Below are 14394 nucleotides of genomic sequence, written 5' to 3'. Positions count from 1 at the left end.
TGGTAGTGGTTGTTGTTATTGTTGTTGTTGTGGTGGTGGTGGTGGTGGTGATGGTGGTGGTGGTGATGGTGGTGGTGGTGATGGTGGTGGTGGTTGATGTTGTGGTGGCTGTTATGGTGGTGGCTGTTGTTGTTGTGGTGGTAATGGTTTTGGTTCCTGGTTCATCTGAAACATGAACTTGGTGGGCTGCAGGCTTAAATTTCCTTTCGGCAACCCACCTTCCTCCTTTCAGAGGATAGGGAAGCAGCTGAGGGACGCTTGCTTAACCAGACAGTTGAGTCGCTCGTGCTATCGGTGTCACCATAGATATATTCCGACGCTTTCTACACCCAAAAGCAACACAGTGTTGTTGCATTTCTAGGTAAATAGTGGTCAGCTCTGACCATTGTCAGGAACACGACATCGTCTGCCTCGACCGTTCCAAGATGGCGGCCGTGCAGACACATCTAGTGTCATGCGGCATCTAGGCTTATTTATATCTATGGGCAACGGGGCCTGTTATCACTAGGGAAAAACATTCAGTTCAAAGTTGTAGTATTAGTAAATTTTTGTCAATGATATAAGTATTATAAAGCATTCTTACTTAGATTATGTCGTGTGAATGCCGGCTGCTGTGGTAATCGTGGATATTTCTCTGTTATCACCTATCAACAGCTCTGTTAAAGGCTCGTCTCAAGAAATAGGTCAGTGAAATAATAAACAGATTAATAAAGCACGGTATGAAATTCAAATATCATCACGCACTCATTGCAGACTAAAAATAACAGCTATAACCAAATTTATCTATTTCTTACCATGCATATATTAATTGAGAAAGTAATATAATTTGTGAAACAAAAGTGCTTCAGTGATGCTTAGAAAATTGTTCATTGCAGCACTAAACCTTCTTGAAACAATGGTGGAGTGTGTCTGACTGTGTAGCCTTGGCCTGGCCACGACTTTGGCTAACTCTCTGGTCAGAGATTAGTGATCATGAGCGTACATTGAACACAGGGGAAACTATGTTGGGAATTAATACTAGAACAAACTTTCTTCTGTGATGTTTTATGGGTGAGCCCGAGAACTTTTTGAAGGACCTGCATAAATTCAAGTTCTGTCCTTCCTCTCAACTCCCCTAGCCCCCCAAGGCTTAATATTTAAGGACACACTGCTCATCCATTTTGATCATTGTCATTTCTGTACATTTGAGCCTACAAATATCCTCTTCCATTACTGCCCAAGTTTCACTTCCATACAGCATTATGCTTCAAACACTTGCTGCATACAAAGATCCCTTTGCATGGTGGGAGAGCCCTTTCAGTTTTAGGACAGGCATCGGCTCCCTGAACTTCTTCCAAACACTTCTTGCTAAAGAAACCAAGCTTTTTAAATACTCTAGTGCACCAGCTAGCTGGCTTAGCGTGAACCTGATAGGAACAGTGTGTAGCAGTGACTCTCAGCTTTATAACATTAACTACATCATGCCATGTCACTCAGTCACCGAGGCACATGCACTTGAGTGAATATGTGTTAAGTGCACTTGGCAGATTTTCATCTGTCTCTTCTCTTGTTTAAAATTGGTGACCTTTCAGGGTGGATTTCAACTTTGGGAACAAAAAAAAAGTCAGCAGGGGTCAAATTCAGAGAGTATGGTGGCTGGGGGATGTATTCATCTCATGCTTTGCCAATAGGTCATAGATAAGGAGTGACAAGTGAGCAATTGCATTGTCATGGTGCAGCATCCAGGTTTTGTTTGTCCATGCATCAGGCCTCTTCCTTTGCCCTGCCTCTCTCGTATGCATCAGGATGTCCAAGTAAATCTCTTCATTGACTGTCTCACCCTGTGGAACAAACTCATGGTGAACAATGCCGTTCTCATAATTATTAAAAAAAAAAAAAAAATCGCCTTCATATTTGTGTGACTGATGTACTTTTTTACAGTGATAGTGGTGGTAGGTGGGGGCACCCATCGTTCACTCAATTAGTGTAGCATTACTCTGTTTCAGTGTAGCCCTACACTGAGTGGTAAGCCAAATGATTTCCTGTAAACCAGGAAATCATTTACAATGCTGGATGGTAACCTTATAGCCATCCAACATGTGTTCCCTACGTGACAGCAAGTGGGTTGGCTGAGGGTTTGTGCCCCTGTCTGGAAAACAACTGACTAAAGATACAAACAAGAAGCCTCGGACCAGGACTGACTAATAGGAGACGATAAAGGACTGAACAAAGGACATGGTACGGATTGTGACATGGAATGTACGGGGTGCAAATTATGAGGTGAAAGTTAGAGACTGTCCGGGTGCATGAGGGTGCAAAAGTGGACATATGTGGAAGAACTAAGACTAAATGGAGAGGTGAAAATGTGAAAAAGTGGGAGTATGGGTGGGGAATATGTGTGTGGGAGTAGGTGAGAATGAGAGGGAAAAAGAAGGAGTATGTATTGTTGTGTGCAAGAGATGGAAGGAGAATATAAGTGAGTATGGATCATTTGGCACAAGGATTCTGTGGGTAACATTGAAAGTAGGACCACAAGTGTGGCCAATTGTGTGTGTGTATGCACCAATGCAAGACCATGAAAGTAGAGTGAAAGAAGAATTCCGGGCAAATGCTGCATGGAAGAGTTTGAAAGGAATGAGAGAGTGTCTTTGACTGGAGATGTTAATGAAAAGTGGGGAACGTGAAAGTGGATGGAGTAGTTGGCGAGTGGGGTGTGCATGCAGAAATGGATGAGAACTGTAGTGCTCTAGTAGACGTTTGTGTGGGGAGGGGGTGGGTGATTGCCAATACTCTCTTTAGACACAAAATGATCCACAGGTATATGTGGCAAGTGATGAGAAGGGTGGGTGGTGAACTAAACGAACAGAAGGCAATGACTGATTATGTGTGTGGATGACAGAATGAGAAGCTGTGTAATAGATGCAAGAGCATACAGAGGTTGGGGGAGTGGACTTTCTGACCACCATGTGATGATGGTGAGTCAAGGTTCAAATGCAACGGAGGAATAGAAGAAGGAAGGACCCTCCATACCAGGAGGGTAGAAAGGTTGCAAGAGGATGGAAAAAAAGGCAGAATATAAGAGAGAAGTGGAGGAGCAATTGGGTAAATGTGATATAGAGCAGATGGGGGAAGTGGAAGGTGTGTGCAAGATATTCACAGAAGAAATCTGTGCTGCATATGAGGTGGTGTGTGGGATGAAGAGAAAACGAAAGGGTGTGGAAAGAACAGCATGGTTGAATGAAGAGGTGAGACAAGCTGTGGTGCAAAAGAAGAAAGCATTTAGTGAGTGGATGGAATGCAGGGGCATGGAGGAAGTTGAGAGATGGATAAGAGAGTTGTATGTAGAGAGGAAGAGAGATGAAAAGATTAGTAATAGAAAGTAAGAAGAGAGGAGATGAGGAATTAGGAAGGAATTTGAGTGTAAAGTGGAGGGAATGTAAGAAAATATTCTAGAAAGAGGTAATGAGAGTTGGACAGGGTGATAATAAAGTTAGTCGGGGAGTGAAAAATAAAAATGGTAAATTGCTACTGGAGAAGGGAGAAAAAGTGAGAGGATGGAAAGAGCTCTTTCAGGAACTGTTAAGCCTCGAGAATGAAAGCGATGCAAGTATAAGTGGCTTGAGAATGGCTTAGAGAAGGAGGGAGGTGAGAAGAGAGGAAAAAATCAGAAGGATGGAAGTAGCAGAAGCAATGAAGAAAGTCAAAATGGGGAAATCCCCAAGAATTGATGGGGTATGTGGTGAAATGCTGAAGCTTGTTGGAGAAATAGTTGAAGAGTGGATATGGAAGATTTGCAGATTGGCTTGGGAGGAAGTTAGAGTCTCAGAGGATTGGAAGTCAAATATAATTATTCTCCTGTACAAAGGAAAGGGGAAAAAGTGGTGTGTTGTAGTCATAGAGGCATTTGTCTTCTTAGTGTAATAGGAAAAGTATATGGTAGGATACCTGTTGACAGAGTAAAGAACAGAGGAATTAGTTGGAGAAGAACAAGGAGGTTTTAGGAAGGGAAGAGGTTGCGTAGATCAGATATTCATTTTTAAGTTTTTAGTAGAAAAGTTTCTAGAGAAGGGAAAGAAGTTGTATACAGCCTTCATGGATTTGGAGAAAGCATATGACAGGGTGGATATACAAGGAATGTGGAAATTATTAAGAATATGTTGAGTAAATGGGAAGTTGTTGAATGCTGTGAAGAGTATGTATGAGGGGGAATTAAGGCTGCAGTGCATGTAAGTAGTGAACTGAGTACATTTTTCATTTGAATGTTGGATTGAAACAGGGATGTATCATGTCACCATGGTTGTTCAGTCTGTATATGGATGGGGCTATAAAAGAGATACAAGGGAAGGCAGCGTATGTTGGAGTGGTGTTAATGAGAGAGGGCAACATTTGGAAACTCCCTGTATAGTTGTTTGAGATGATACTGTATTGCTAAATGAAGATGAAGGGTAGCTGCAAGGTTTGGTGAATGAGTGTAGAAGAGCGTGTAAGAAATGGAATCTAAAGGTGAATGTAGGAAAGAATAAAGTAATGGACTTCGAGAGGAGTGAAATCACTGGATATACAGTGAGGTCAGATGATGAGGAAATGGAAAATGTGAGTGTATTTAAGTACTTATAGTGTGATGAGTAAGGATGGAAATGTGTAGGGTGAAGTGCTTGAAAGGGTATAATGGGGGGAAAGAAAGGTTGCTGGTTCTTTGAAAGCAGTGATAAGAAACAGGGAAGTGAGCATGGAAGTAAAAAAAGTTGCTGCATAATAGTATTGTGATGCCAACTCTAACATATGGAAGTGAAGCTTGGACCTTGTTAGAAGGACACAAGTCAAGAGGGAGAGCAGGGGAAATGAGTTATTTGAGAGACGCACATGGAGTTAAATATAGAGATAGACTGAAAAATGAGGACATGAAGGAGCATTGTGGTGTGGATGTGGATGTGATAGAAAGTGTTAAGAGAAATACACTGATGTGGTTTGGCAATTAACCATTCTTAATCACCAATTTCTGTTCTTGGAAATGCGACACCTCATAAAAAATTTCTTGTTATTTTTTTTTTTTTTTTTTTTTTTTTTTTTTTTTTACAGAACAGAGGAAAGGAAAACAAATGAATACAAAAATAATCCATACACCAGATTACTGGTGTCCCGCAATTGTAGGTTGAAGTTTCAGGGAAACAACTCTAGGGAAGTGAGTTCCAAAGAGGCGGAAGTTCTGCAATATGGGAGTGTGACATTCCAGTCATGAGGGCTACCAAATGCCTGTGTAGCACAGAGGAAGGCATGGAGAGGTAGCACAATGGATGCAACTTCATCTGAGGATTTGCCATAAAAGTATCTGTAAAATAATGCAAGGGAGTCAACATTCCTTCTTACCTGTAGAGGAGGTAGTTTATTTGTGATAGCAGGGTAATTAATAATTTATTTGTGATAGCAGAGTAATTAATAATTCTAACAGGTTTGTTCTTAGTTTTGTCTACTGTAGTTGCTTTAGTGCAACCTCCCCACGTCCACTCCACATGGGTGAGCAATATTCCGGCTGAGAGCGCACATGGCTCATATAAACTATAGCCAACTGTTTGTCAGTGAAGAAGCAGTGAACTCTGTACAATAATCCAAGTTTCTTTGGGGTGGTTTTAGCAAGTGATTTGACATGAGAGGTCCTGCTGAAGTCATTCTTAAGTGAAACACCGAGAATTTCAATACTTTTAGAGACAGGAATATTAGTAGCATTGAAGATAATATAGGAATCTGGCAATATCTGTCTGTTTGTAAATTGTAGATATTTGGTTTTACTAGCATTAAATGAGACAAGGTTATTTTGTCCCCTTTCAGTGATCCAAGATGAGTCTTGATTTATGGAGATGGCTGTACTGAGTTGTGAGTTTGAGATATTAAACTTTGTGAATGGGTGCTTAAGTGTGAATGAACTGTGAAGTGTTGAGTCATTTGCATATGCATGGATGGGATTTATGAAGGACAGATTAGAGATCATTAATGTGAATTAGGAATAGAGTTGGAGCCAGAACTGATCCTTGTGGCATGCCAGTGTTAATTGAGTGGAAATTAGAATATACATCATCTACTTTTACTCTTATCTTTCTGCTGCTGAGATATGAGGAAATCAGAGGAACAAAGATGTTAGTCCATAGCAAGAGAGTTTAGACAGCAGGGAACGGTGCCACACACTGTCAAAAGCTTTAGAAATATCAAGGGATACTGCATGAGTTTCTCCATTTTGGTCAATTGATTGATGGATGGCGTGAGTCAGGAGATTACGTATATCAATGGTGGATCTTTTGTGGCGAAATCCATACTGTATATCACTAATTAAGTTTTTGGATTCAAGGTGTTTAACTGTCTGCTTATTCATTATGATTTCAAATACTTTACCAAGAGAAGATGTGATAACTATTGGTCTGTAATCAGATGGGTCAGAGAAATTTCCTTTCTTCAGAATTGGGTGCATATTAGGAACTTTCCAAGAATTAGGTAATGAAGAAGTATTTATGCATAGTCTTAATAATTTGGCTAGAACAGAAGCAGGTTCTGGGGATCGCTTTTTCAAAACAGTTGGAGAAATTCCATCTGAGCCTGGAGCTTGTTGGTTGGTAAATTGTTTAGGATGGATTTTACATATCTAGTCTGTATTTTAGATGTAGCAATTTCAGGAGAGTCAGGTTCTAGTACTGGGATGTTCTGGCTGACATCCTGTAACACAGAATTTCTGGCAAATGTACTGGCAAGGATATTCACTTTACCACCTGAGACATTTGTAATGTTACTGTCTGAAGATTTTCTGGGGGAATGGCTGATGACTTGTTAAAGTTATTGTCAAAAGAATTGAGAGTTGACCAGAATATTCTATTGTCATTAGGACTGTTTAGTAGTTTGGATGCTTGGTTGTGAAGAAAGTTTGAATTAGCGAGAGTTATTAATGTTTCTGCATGGTTTCTAGCAATTTTAGATTGACTGAGTGATTCAGATGTTTTTTATTTTAAGTAAGAGTTATATGCTAATGATTTGGGCCATTGCTCTGGCACAATTGCTATTTTGGGTAGTCCGATCATTTAGTGAACTGTTGACATGGTATGAACAATTCCATTCAGCTTGTATTAAGTCATGAATATGGGACTGGGTAGAATTGATGTCACTAGAGAAGAAAGACTGCCATGGAATGTGAGCAAGATAATTTAGAATCCATCCCAGTCTGCCCTGTCAGAGTGCCATCAGGTCACCCTGACAGGTTCAGAACAGGGAGGTTTGGGGAAATTGACAAATGAGGCCTTGATGAGATTGTGGTCAGAGGATCCAAGTGGTGACAGTATTTCTGTCCTGTACTGATCTGGATTATTTGTCACGAATGGATCCAAGAGGTAAGTGTTATGGTAAGGATTCTCTAGTATTCTGGTTGGTTGCTTTACCAACTGCATGAGATTAAATGATTCTGCAAACAGCTTGCATTCTAGACCAGTATCGTCAGTCCTGGCAGAATGCGATAATCATTTTACATTATGTATGTTAAAATCACCCAAAACGGTAATTTCATTGCTATGGTTGAGGTTAAGGTTAGTCATCTGTGTGGATATGGTGTCAAATACACTAGGTTCTGAAGAAGCACTGGGGGAGTGGTTGACTACACAGATATATTTGGTAATATTTAGATAATTTACTTTATACAGTGAATAATCAAAATTAGTTGAAGTGCAGCTGAAAACAGTGTCAGCTGTTAATTCAGATTTGATATAGCAACAGGTCCCACCCTTGTTACGGAAGTTTGTGAGGCATTGGTAACCAGGAAAAGAAAATGGAGATATTTCAGTAGAGGGTGAGATTTAAGATTCTGTGAGGAACAGTGCTAGAGGGGATACTGATTGAAGAAAAAAATGAACTGAATTCAGATTGGTACATATTTACCTTTAACTACTATACCATCGCTTCAGTTTATTCTTAATTACTACCACAGTCAAACCAAAAGGTTATTTTCATCATCGGTATCTACTTAGACACTTTGTAAACGAGTGTGGAATGCATAAAGCATTATTACTTTTCGGAGTTGTTTGGCTGTGGGAGCCAGTTGCCACAAGGCTCACCGTTACTGTAGTAACCAATATGTAGCTACCCTATGACCTACCTCACCCACCACATGTATCGTTACATACACAGTATTTGCACTCACCTGTCTGATCACAGTGGTGTATTGACAGTTGTTTGGGAGACTGAAGGCAGTAAGACATGTTTATTATGCTAAAAACAAAGACAGTAAAACAGGATAAGGTAGAGCTTTTGAAAAAAACTGGAACATGGTGTTCCCATGTGAAAGTTGTGTGACCCATATGGTACTGGTTCATCAACTGCTAATGATACAAAGAAGCAGAGGGGAAAAAATACTGAAATTCTGTGCAGATAGTGAGTTGAAGAAGCAAATGAATGTTGGAAAAACTATGAAAGATGGTAAGAGTACTGAGCATGATGGAGTGATGTCGGAATGGTTTCGACAGTGTCGGATGAGGACTTCTCAGGTAGGTTGATAATGAACCAGGCTCATTTGTTCCATTAAGAACTTAACGTAGAACATGAGCATGATTACATTGAAGGATAGTAGGTCAGAGGTGTATTACGTGACTTCTGTTGGTTCCTGTTAAAATATTATGTGTGACATATGTGGCCTTGGTTAGTCTGGTAAAACTGTTTGTCTGGCAAGACTCTGGAACCAAGGGTGCTGGAAAATTGGTGCTGTACCTGTACTCATTTTTGCATGTGATATGGCTCATCTCCCTCACCAATCCTTTAGAAGCCATCTCTCACACTGAGTATGCCTCATTGACATGAATCTTCTACCAGTTACTGTATATTAACCACATCACTATGATGAAACATTTTTCATTTGATCCTACTACATTCAGGCCATCGCACTTGAGTACTTTCCATTTTATGGGATGGGTCTCTGTTGCAGTTCGGGAGATCATGGTTGGGCTTTCATGCTGTGTACCAGTGTGGTGCATTAGCCATGTTGGCCTCATGCAGTTTTAAGATGCTTATCGGTCTAGTGAGTTAAGGCCTTTGATCTGGATGTATCCAATGAGGGTCACATTCTGAGGGGTGGTTGAGTGCCTGGTCATTCTAGCCTTAAATTTCTGGACTGAATGGCCCAGCTTGGGCTGGCTTCCTTCAGACCGTTATATTTGGCATAGGAGAGACTTTCTGAACTGGAGAGGTTAGATATGGCTTCCAGTAACCACTTTACCACTTCACCACTGAGGATCCTTAAATTAAATCGTTTGGTAATAGCATAAATGAAATTTTAAATGTGTTTACAAACTGGATGTGCTAATCTCATCCCTCTCCATCCAGTTGCCTCCCTCATTCATTTCTCTCGCTCTAGTGGCAGCAGTATCCGGGCAGTGGAGAGTGCTGTGAGTGGTGTAACACTAGTGGCTGGAGAGCTGGAAAGACGAGGACAACGCATTATCTCTCATGAAGAACAACTGAGCCGGCATGCTCAGGAATTGCAGGGGTTGAGGGAGGCACTGCTGCAGGCTGAAGCAAGGTGAGCACAAGAACAGTGTAGTTAAGGGCCAGTAGGGCCAAGAGGCAGTTCAGATTATGAGAGTTAGTCCCCCTGTTACATTTAAGTACTGTACTGCATTTTCATCTTTATGGGATTATTGTCTGGTGCATGCAGAAAGATTAGTATGAGGCCTTCATGCTGTCTACCTACATAGTGCATTAGTCCTGTTGCTGTCACTCAGTTTCTTAGACACTTGATGGCTAGTGAGTTGATGCATTCTTTGATGTAACACAGGTTTGTTTCCAATAGCTGGTTAGGATTTATTCATTTTGTTTATTGTATAATGGCTCCAACATGCTTGAATGCATCAGCCTTGGTCACCTAATGGTGGCTGTCCATGCTGCTCGATCTCTGGCAGCCTCCCTATTCATTCCCTTATCCCTGAGGTCACATCTGTGACCTCATTTATTGTTCATTTAATGTCTCAAGTGCAAGCAACTGATCTCTCTTGTCTTAAATGTCTGGACTGAGTAACTTATCCCCATTCTCAGTGCTTTTCATGAGGTAACCATCATCAGCCACTTTAAGTCCACTGCTGACCAAAGGCCTCCCCCAACCTTCTCCATGAATTCCTTGACTGAGCCAGTCTCTGCCAGATTTTGCCTGTAAACTTTGTCTCAAATCTCCACCTCCTGTCTGGCCTATTCTGCTGCACTTGCAAATCTCTCGGAGGCCAGGCAGTCAGCCTCTTGCCTCATCAGTTATCCCTTATTCTTGCTACGTGACCTTCCCACCTTCACTTCTGTCCTTCTATAATTTCTGCAGTGTCACTGATTTCAGTCTGGTCTCTCACCCAAGTTGATCTCTTCCTGTCTCTTTAAGATATTCCCAGAACTGATTTTTCCATTGGTCTTTGAGAAGGGATTAGTTTGTTTCCCATTTATTTTGTCAGTTTCCAAGTCTCACAACCATATATCATAGCTTGGATTATACATTTGTTATTACTTTGTGTTTTATACCTACTGGCAAACTACTTTTCATGATGTCTTTATGTTTACTGTAAATTTTCCATCTGTCTGTAATGCATTGTTTTATTTTGTTTTTATGGTCTTTTGTTAGTTTTAGTTTTGACCCAAATAATTGTATTCCTCAACTTCTTCAAGAATTTCTTTATTTACTGTATTTTGATGACACTCTTTGGTGTATTTGAATTAAACATTTCTTTAGTTTTACTACCATTCAGCTTTAGCCTTACTTTGATACTTTCTCTGTTTACATCATTTAATATTTTTTGTAATGTCTGCATTGTTTCTGAGATTAGGACAGTGACATCTTCAAATCTTAAATGGTTTGAGTTTTCTCCATCTATGTTTACTCTCTTGTTCCCCCTTTCTAGCTTTCTGAAAATGGTTCTAGGCAGACTGTAAACAATTTTGGTGAAATTGTATCTCCTGGACGTACACCTTTCTCAAATTAAAATTTTTCTGAGGATTTATGTAACTTCCATCCTTCCATCATCCAGTCCTATGTCGCCCCATGAGGAGAGTAAGAACCTGGGGCTAGGCAAGTTGGTCCTGACATTTAAGATGAGAGTGACCAGCCCCACTCATCTCTGAGTGGCATTACGTGAGCAGTAAACCCCAATCACCCCTTTCATATAGACCTGCACAGGCCCAGTCCAATTGGAGCACCTTAATTACCCACAAAATCACCAGGCACCATAATTTGGTTATATGGTTACCACCCAGCATAGTAAATGGTTTCCTAGTGTACAGGAAACTGTTTGGCTTGTCACTCAGTGCAGAGTCACCCATTGGCAGAAGGAAGAGAAAGAATGAAGGAAAGAAAGACAGAAGAGGGAGTGTAAAGTCACCCATAGGCAGAAGAAAGAGGAAAGAATGAAGGAAAAAAGACAGAAGAGGAAGGAAAAAGAAGAGAGGAAACGGCAGACACCCAAAGCAGCACCATGTCAAGTGAGTGGATGCTGAATGCCCCTACAATTATAGCATTTCCTTCTTTGTTTATGTTTTCAAGCAGTTTTATAATGTTCTTGTTTACACCATTTTCCCATAGTGAATTTACAATTTCTGTATGCTTTACCGAGTCAAATGCCATTTCGTAATACACAAAACCTAGGCGCAGTATTTTTTTCTATTCTGTAGTTTGCTTAGTTAGCTGATTCACTGTGGTTAGATGATCAGTACTTGAATACCTGTTTTGGAATCCTTCCTGGAAATATGTCGTCATTCTGTTTGTAAGGACTTTAGTGAAGAGTTTGTAAATGACTGACAGTAAGCTATGAGGTTGATAGTTACTAAGATCTCTTGAGTCATCTTTGTTAAGCATGTATTGCATTACACCATTCTTCTTTATACACCGGATAAATGAGAGGGAGAGCCATTTTTGAATTTCTGCTCCTGCATCTGACTGTAAATTTGCTATTATTCCAACTTGTCCTAGGGCCTTTCCTCTTTTCGTTCTTTCAGGAGAAAAATTTACTTCATCTGGTGTTACCTCTGGTATTTTTCTTGTGTCAGCTGGAAAGTTGGCTATGGGTGCGTGTACTGAAGGTCCTGCCATCTGGGAACATTCTTCTGAATCTCCCAGAGAAAAATTTTTTTGTGGAGTCAAACTGTAATTTATTTTCCTCCTTAAATGAACAACATTTTCTGAATCAGCAATTTTTGTTAAAGCTTATATGGTTAATGCCATGTATATGTATATGACATTTAAAAAATGAAAATAATATCCGTTTCCACTTTCTGAATACAATGGAATGCAATCTAATGTTTAATAATAGTTTATAATAAATTAACATAGGACAATAATTGATTAACAGTTATGAAAAAAGTGTTTCAGGCAAATATTGAACTGGTTGATAAAACTTTTATTCATGCTGCCAGAGGTCCGTAGAATATGTTTTCCTGAGCCAAGTGTCCACTCATCACCTCTTCAACATCGTATCTCCCCTAGCCTCCGATGGTTAACGTCTTTCCTTCCTGGAAATGTGGCCCATCCTTTCACATTGTGAGTCACATCATGTTTGGAAGATGAAACTGATCTACAATCTGCAATAACACAAACAAAATTTGTCATCGTTACTGATTCAGCAGTGACTCAGTTCGCTCCAATCATCTGTTTATTTTGCATTGTACATCCGGCAAGACAGCATGGCCGCTGGGATGTTGTATGTTGAAATTATTTGTATTGTCATATTTCATTCCTCAGAAAAAAAAAAAAAAACTCATGGGTATTTGAACCAAGAAATTTATAATGGGTATTTGAACCAAGAAGTTGGTAATGGGTACATGGAATGTAAGAGGAGCGAATGATGAGGTGAAAGAGAGAGAGATTGTCCAGGTGCTTGAGGGTGCGAAAGTGGATGTATGTGGAATAACTGAAACAAAATGGAGAGGAGAAAGTGTGAGAGAATGGGAGTATGGATGGGGTATATGTGCAGGAGTAGGTGAGAATGAGAGGGCAAAGGAAGGAGTATGTATAGTTGTGAGTAAAAGATGGAAGAGCATAAGACAGTATGGATCAGTTGGGTCAAGGATTGTGTGGGTAAAGTTGAAAGTTGGAATACAAATGTGGGCGATTGTGTGTGTGTATGCACCAACGCAAGATCATGCTAGAAGAGTGAGAGAAGAGTTCCGGACAAATGTAGAAGTGTGCATGGAAAAGTTTGGAAGGAATGAGAGAGTGTTTTTGATCGGTGATATCAATGGTAAAGTTGGGAATGTGAAGGTGGATGGAATAGTTGGTGAGTGGGGTGTGCCTGCTGAGATAGATGAGAATGGGAGTGCGTTAGTGGACATTTGTGCTGGGAGGGGGTTGGTGATAGCCAATACCCTCTTCAGGCATAAAATGATCCACAGGTATACATGGCGAGTGATGAGAAGGGTGAGTGGTGAACTGAATGAAAGGAAGGCAATGATTGATTATGTGTGTGTGGATGAAAGGATGCGAAGATGTGTAATGGATGCAAGAGCTTATAGAGATTGGGGGAGTGGACTTTCTGACCACTACTTGGTGGTGGCCAGAATTAGGATTCAAGTAAGATGGAAGAATAGAAGAAGGGAAAGACGAGAGGAAGGAGTAGTTGCAAGGAGAGTGGAAAGGTTACAAGAGGATGAGAAAAAGGCAGAGTATAAGAGAGAAGTGGAGGAACGATTGGGCAAATATGAATTGGAGCAGATGGAAGACGTGGAAGGTGTGTGTAGCATATTTACAGAAGAAATATGTGCAGCATGTGATATGGTGTGTGGAAGGAAGAGAAGACGGAGGGGGGTGCAAGGAACAGCGTGGTGGACTGAAGAGGTGAGACAGGCTGTGGCACAAAAGAAGAAAGCATACAATGAATGGATGAGAAATAGGGGTGTGGAAGAAGTTGAGAGGCAGAAGAGAGAGTTATATGTAGAAAGAAAGAGAGAGGTGAAAAGATTAGTAAGAGAGAGTAAGAAGAGAGTGGATGAGGAATTTGGAAGGAATTTGAGTGTAAAGTGGAGGGACTGTAAGAAAATGTTCTGGAAAGAGGTGAAAAGAGTAAGACAGGGTGGAAGTGAAGTTAGCAGGGGAGTGAAAGATAAAAATGGTAGATTACTAGTGGAGAAGGGAGAAAAAGTGAGCAGATGGAGAGAACACTTTCAGGAATTGTTGAACATAGAGGATGGAAGTAATGTGAGTATAAGTGGCTGGGGAATGGCTGGGAGAAGGAGGGAGGTGAGAAGACAGGAAGAAATCAGTAGGATAGAAGTTGTGGAAGCAATGAAGACAGTTAAATCGGGGAAAGCCCCAGGAATTGATGGAGTGTGTGGTGAAATGCTGAAGCATGGGGGAGAGATAGTAGTAGAATGGATGTGGAAGATGTGCAGATTTGCCTGGGAGGAAGGTAGAGTCCTGGAGGGTTGGAA

At 40.6% G+C, this 14394-nt stretch overlaps 1 protein-coding gene across 1 annotated transcript in view; it reads left to right on the top strand.

The window, feature by feature from the left end:
* Positions 1-14394, top strand: part of LOC145401057 (uncharacterized) — a 601394-nt gene that overhangs the window by 61576 nt on the left and 525424 nt on the right. Inside the window, exon 4 of the mRNA XM_080273430.1 lies at positions 9356-9520. Coding sequence (XP_080129556.1) covers positions 9356-9520 — 165 coding nt within the window. The remainder of the gene's footprint in view (positions 1-9355; positions 9521-14394) is intronic.

Source organism: Coenobita brevimanus, chromosome 54 (genome assembly GCF_032717465.1).
Source record: "Coenobita brevimanus isolate Jiangsu-jjx chromosome 54, ASM3271746v2, whole genome shotgun sequence".
NCBI lineage: Eukaryota > Metazoa > Arthropoda > Malacostraca > Decapoda > Coenobitidae > Coenobita > Coenobita brevimanus.
This window is presented reverse-complemented; position numbering and strand designations above follow the sequence as displayed.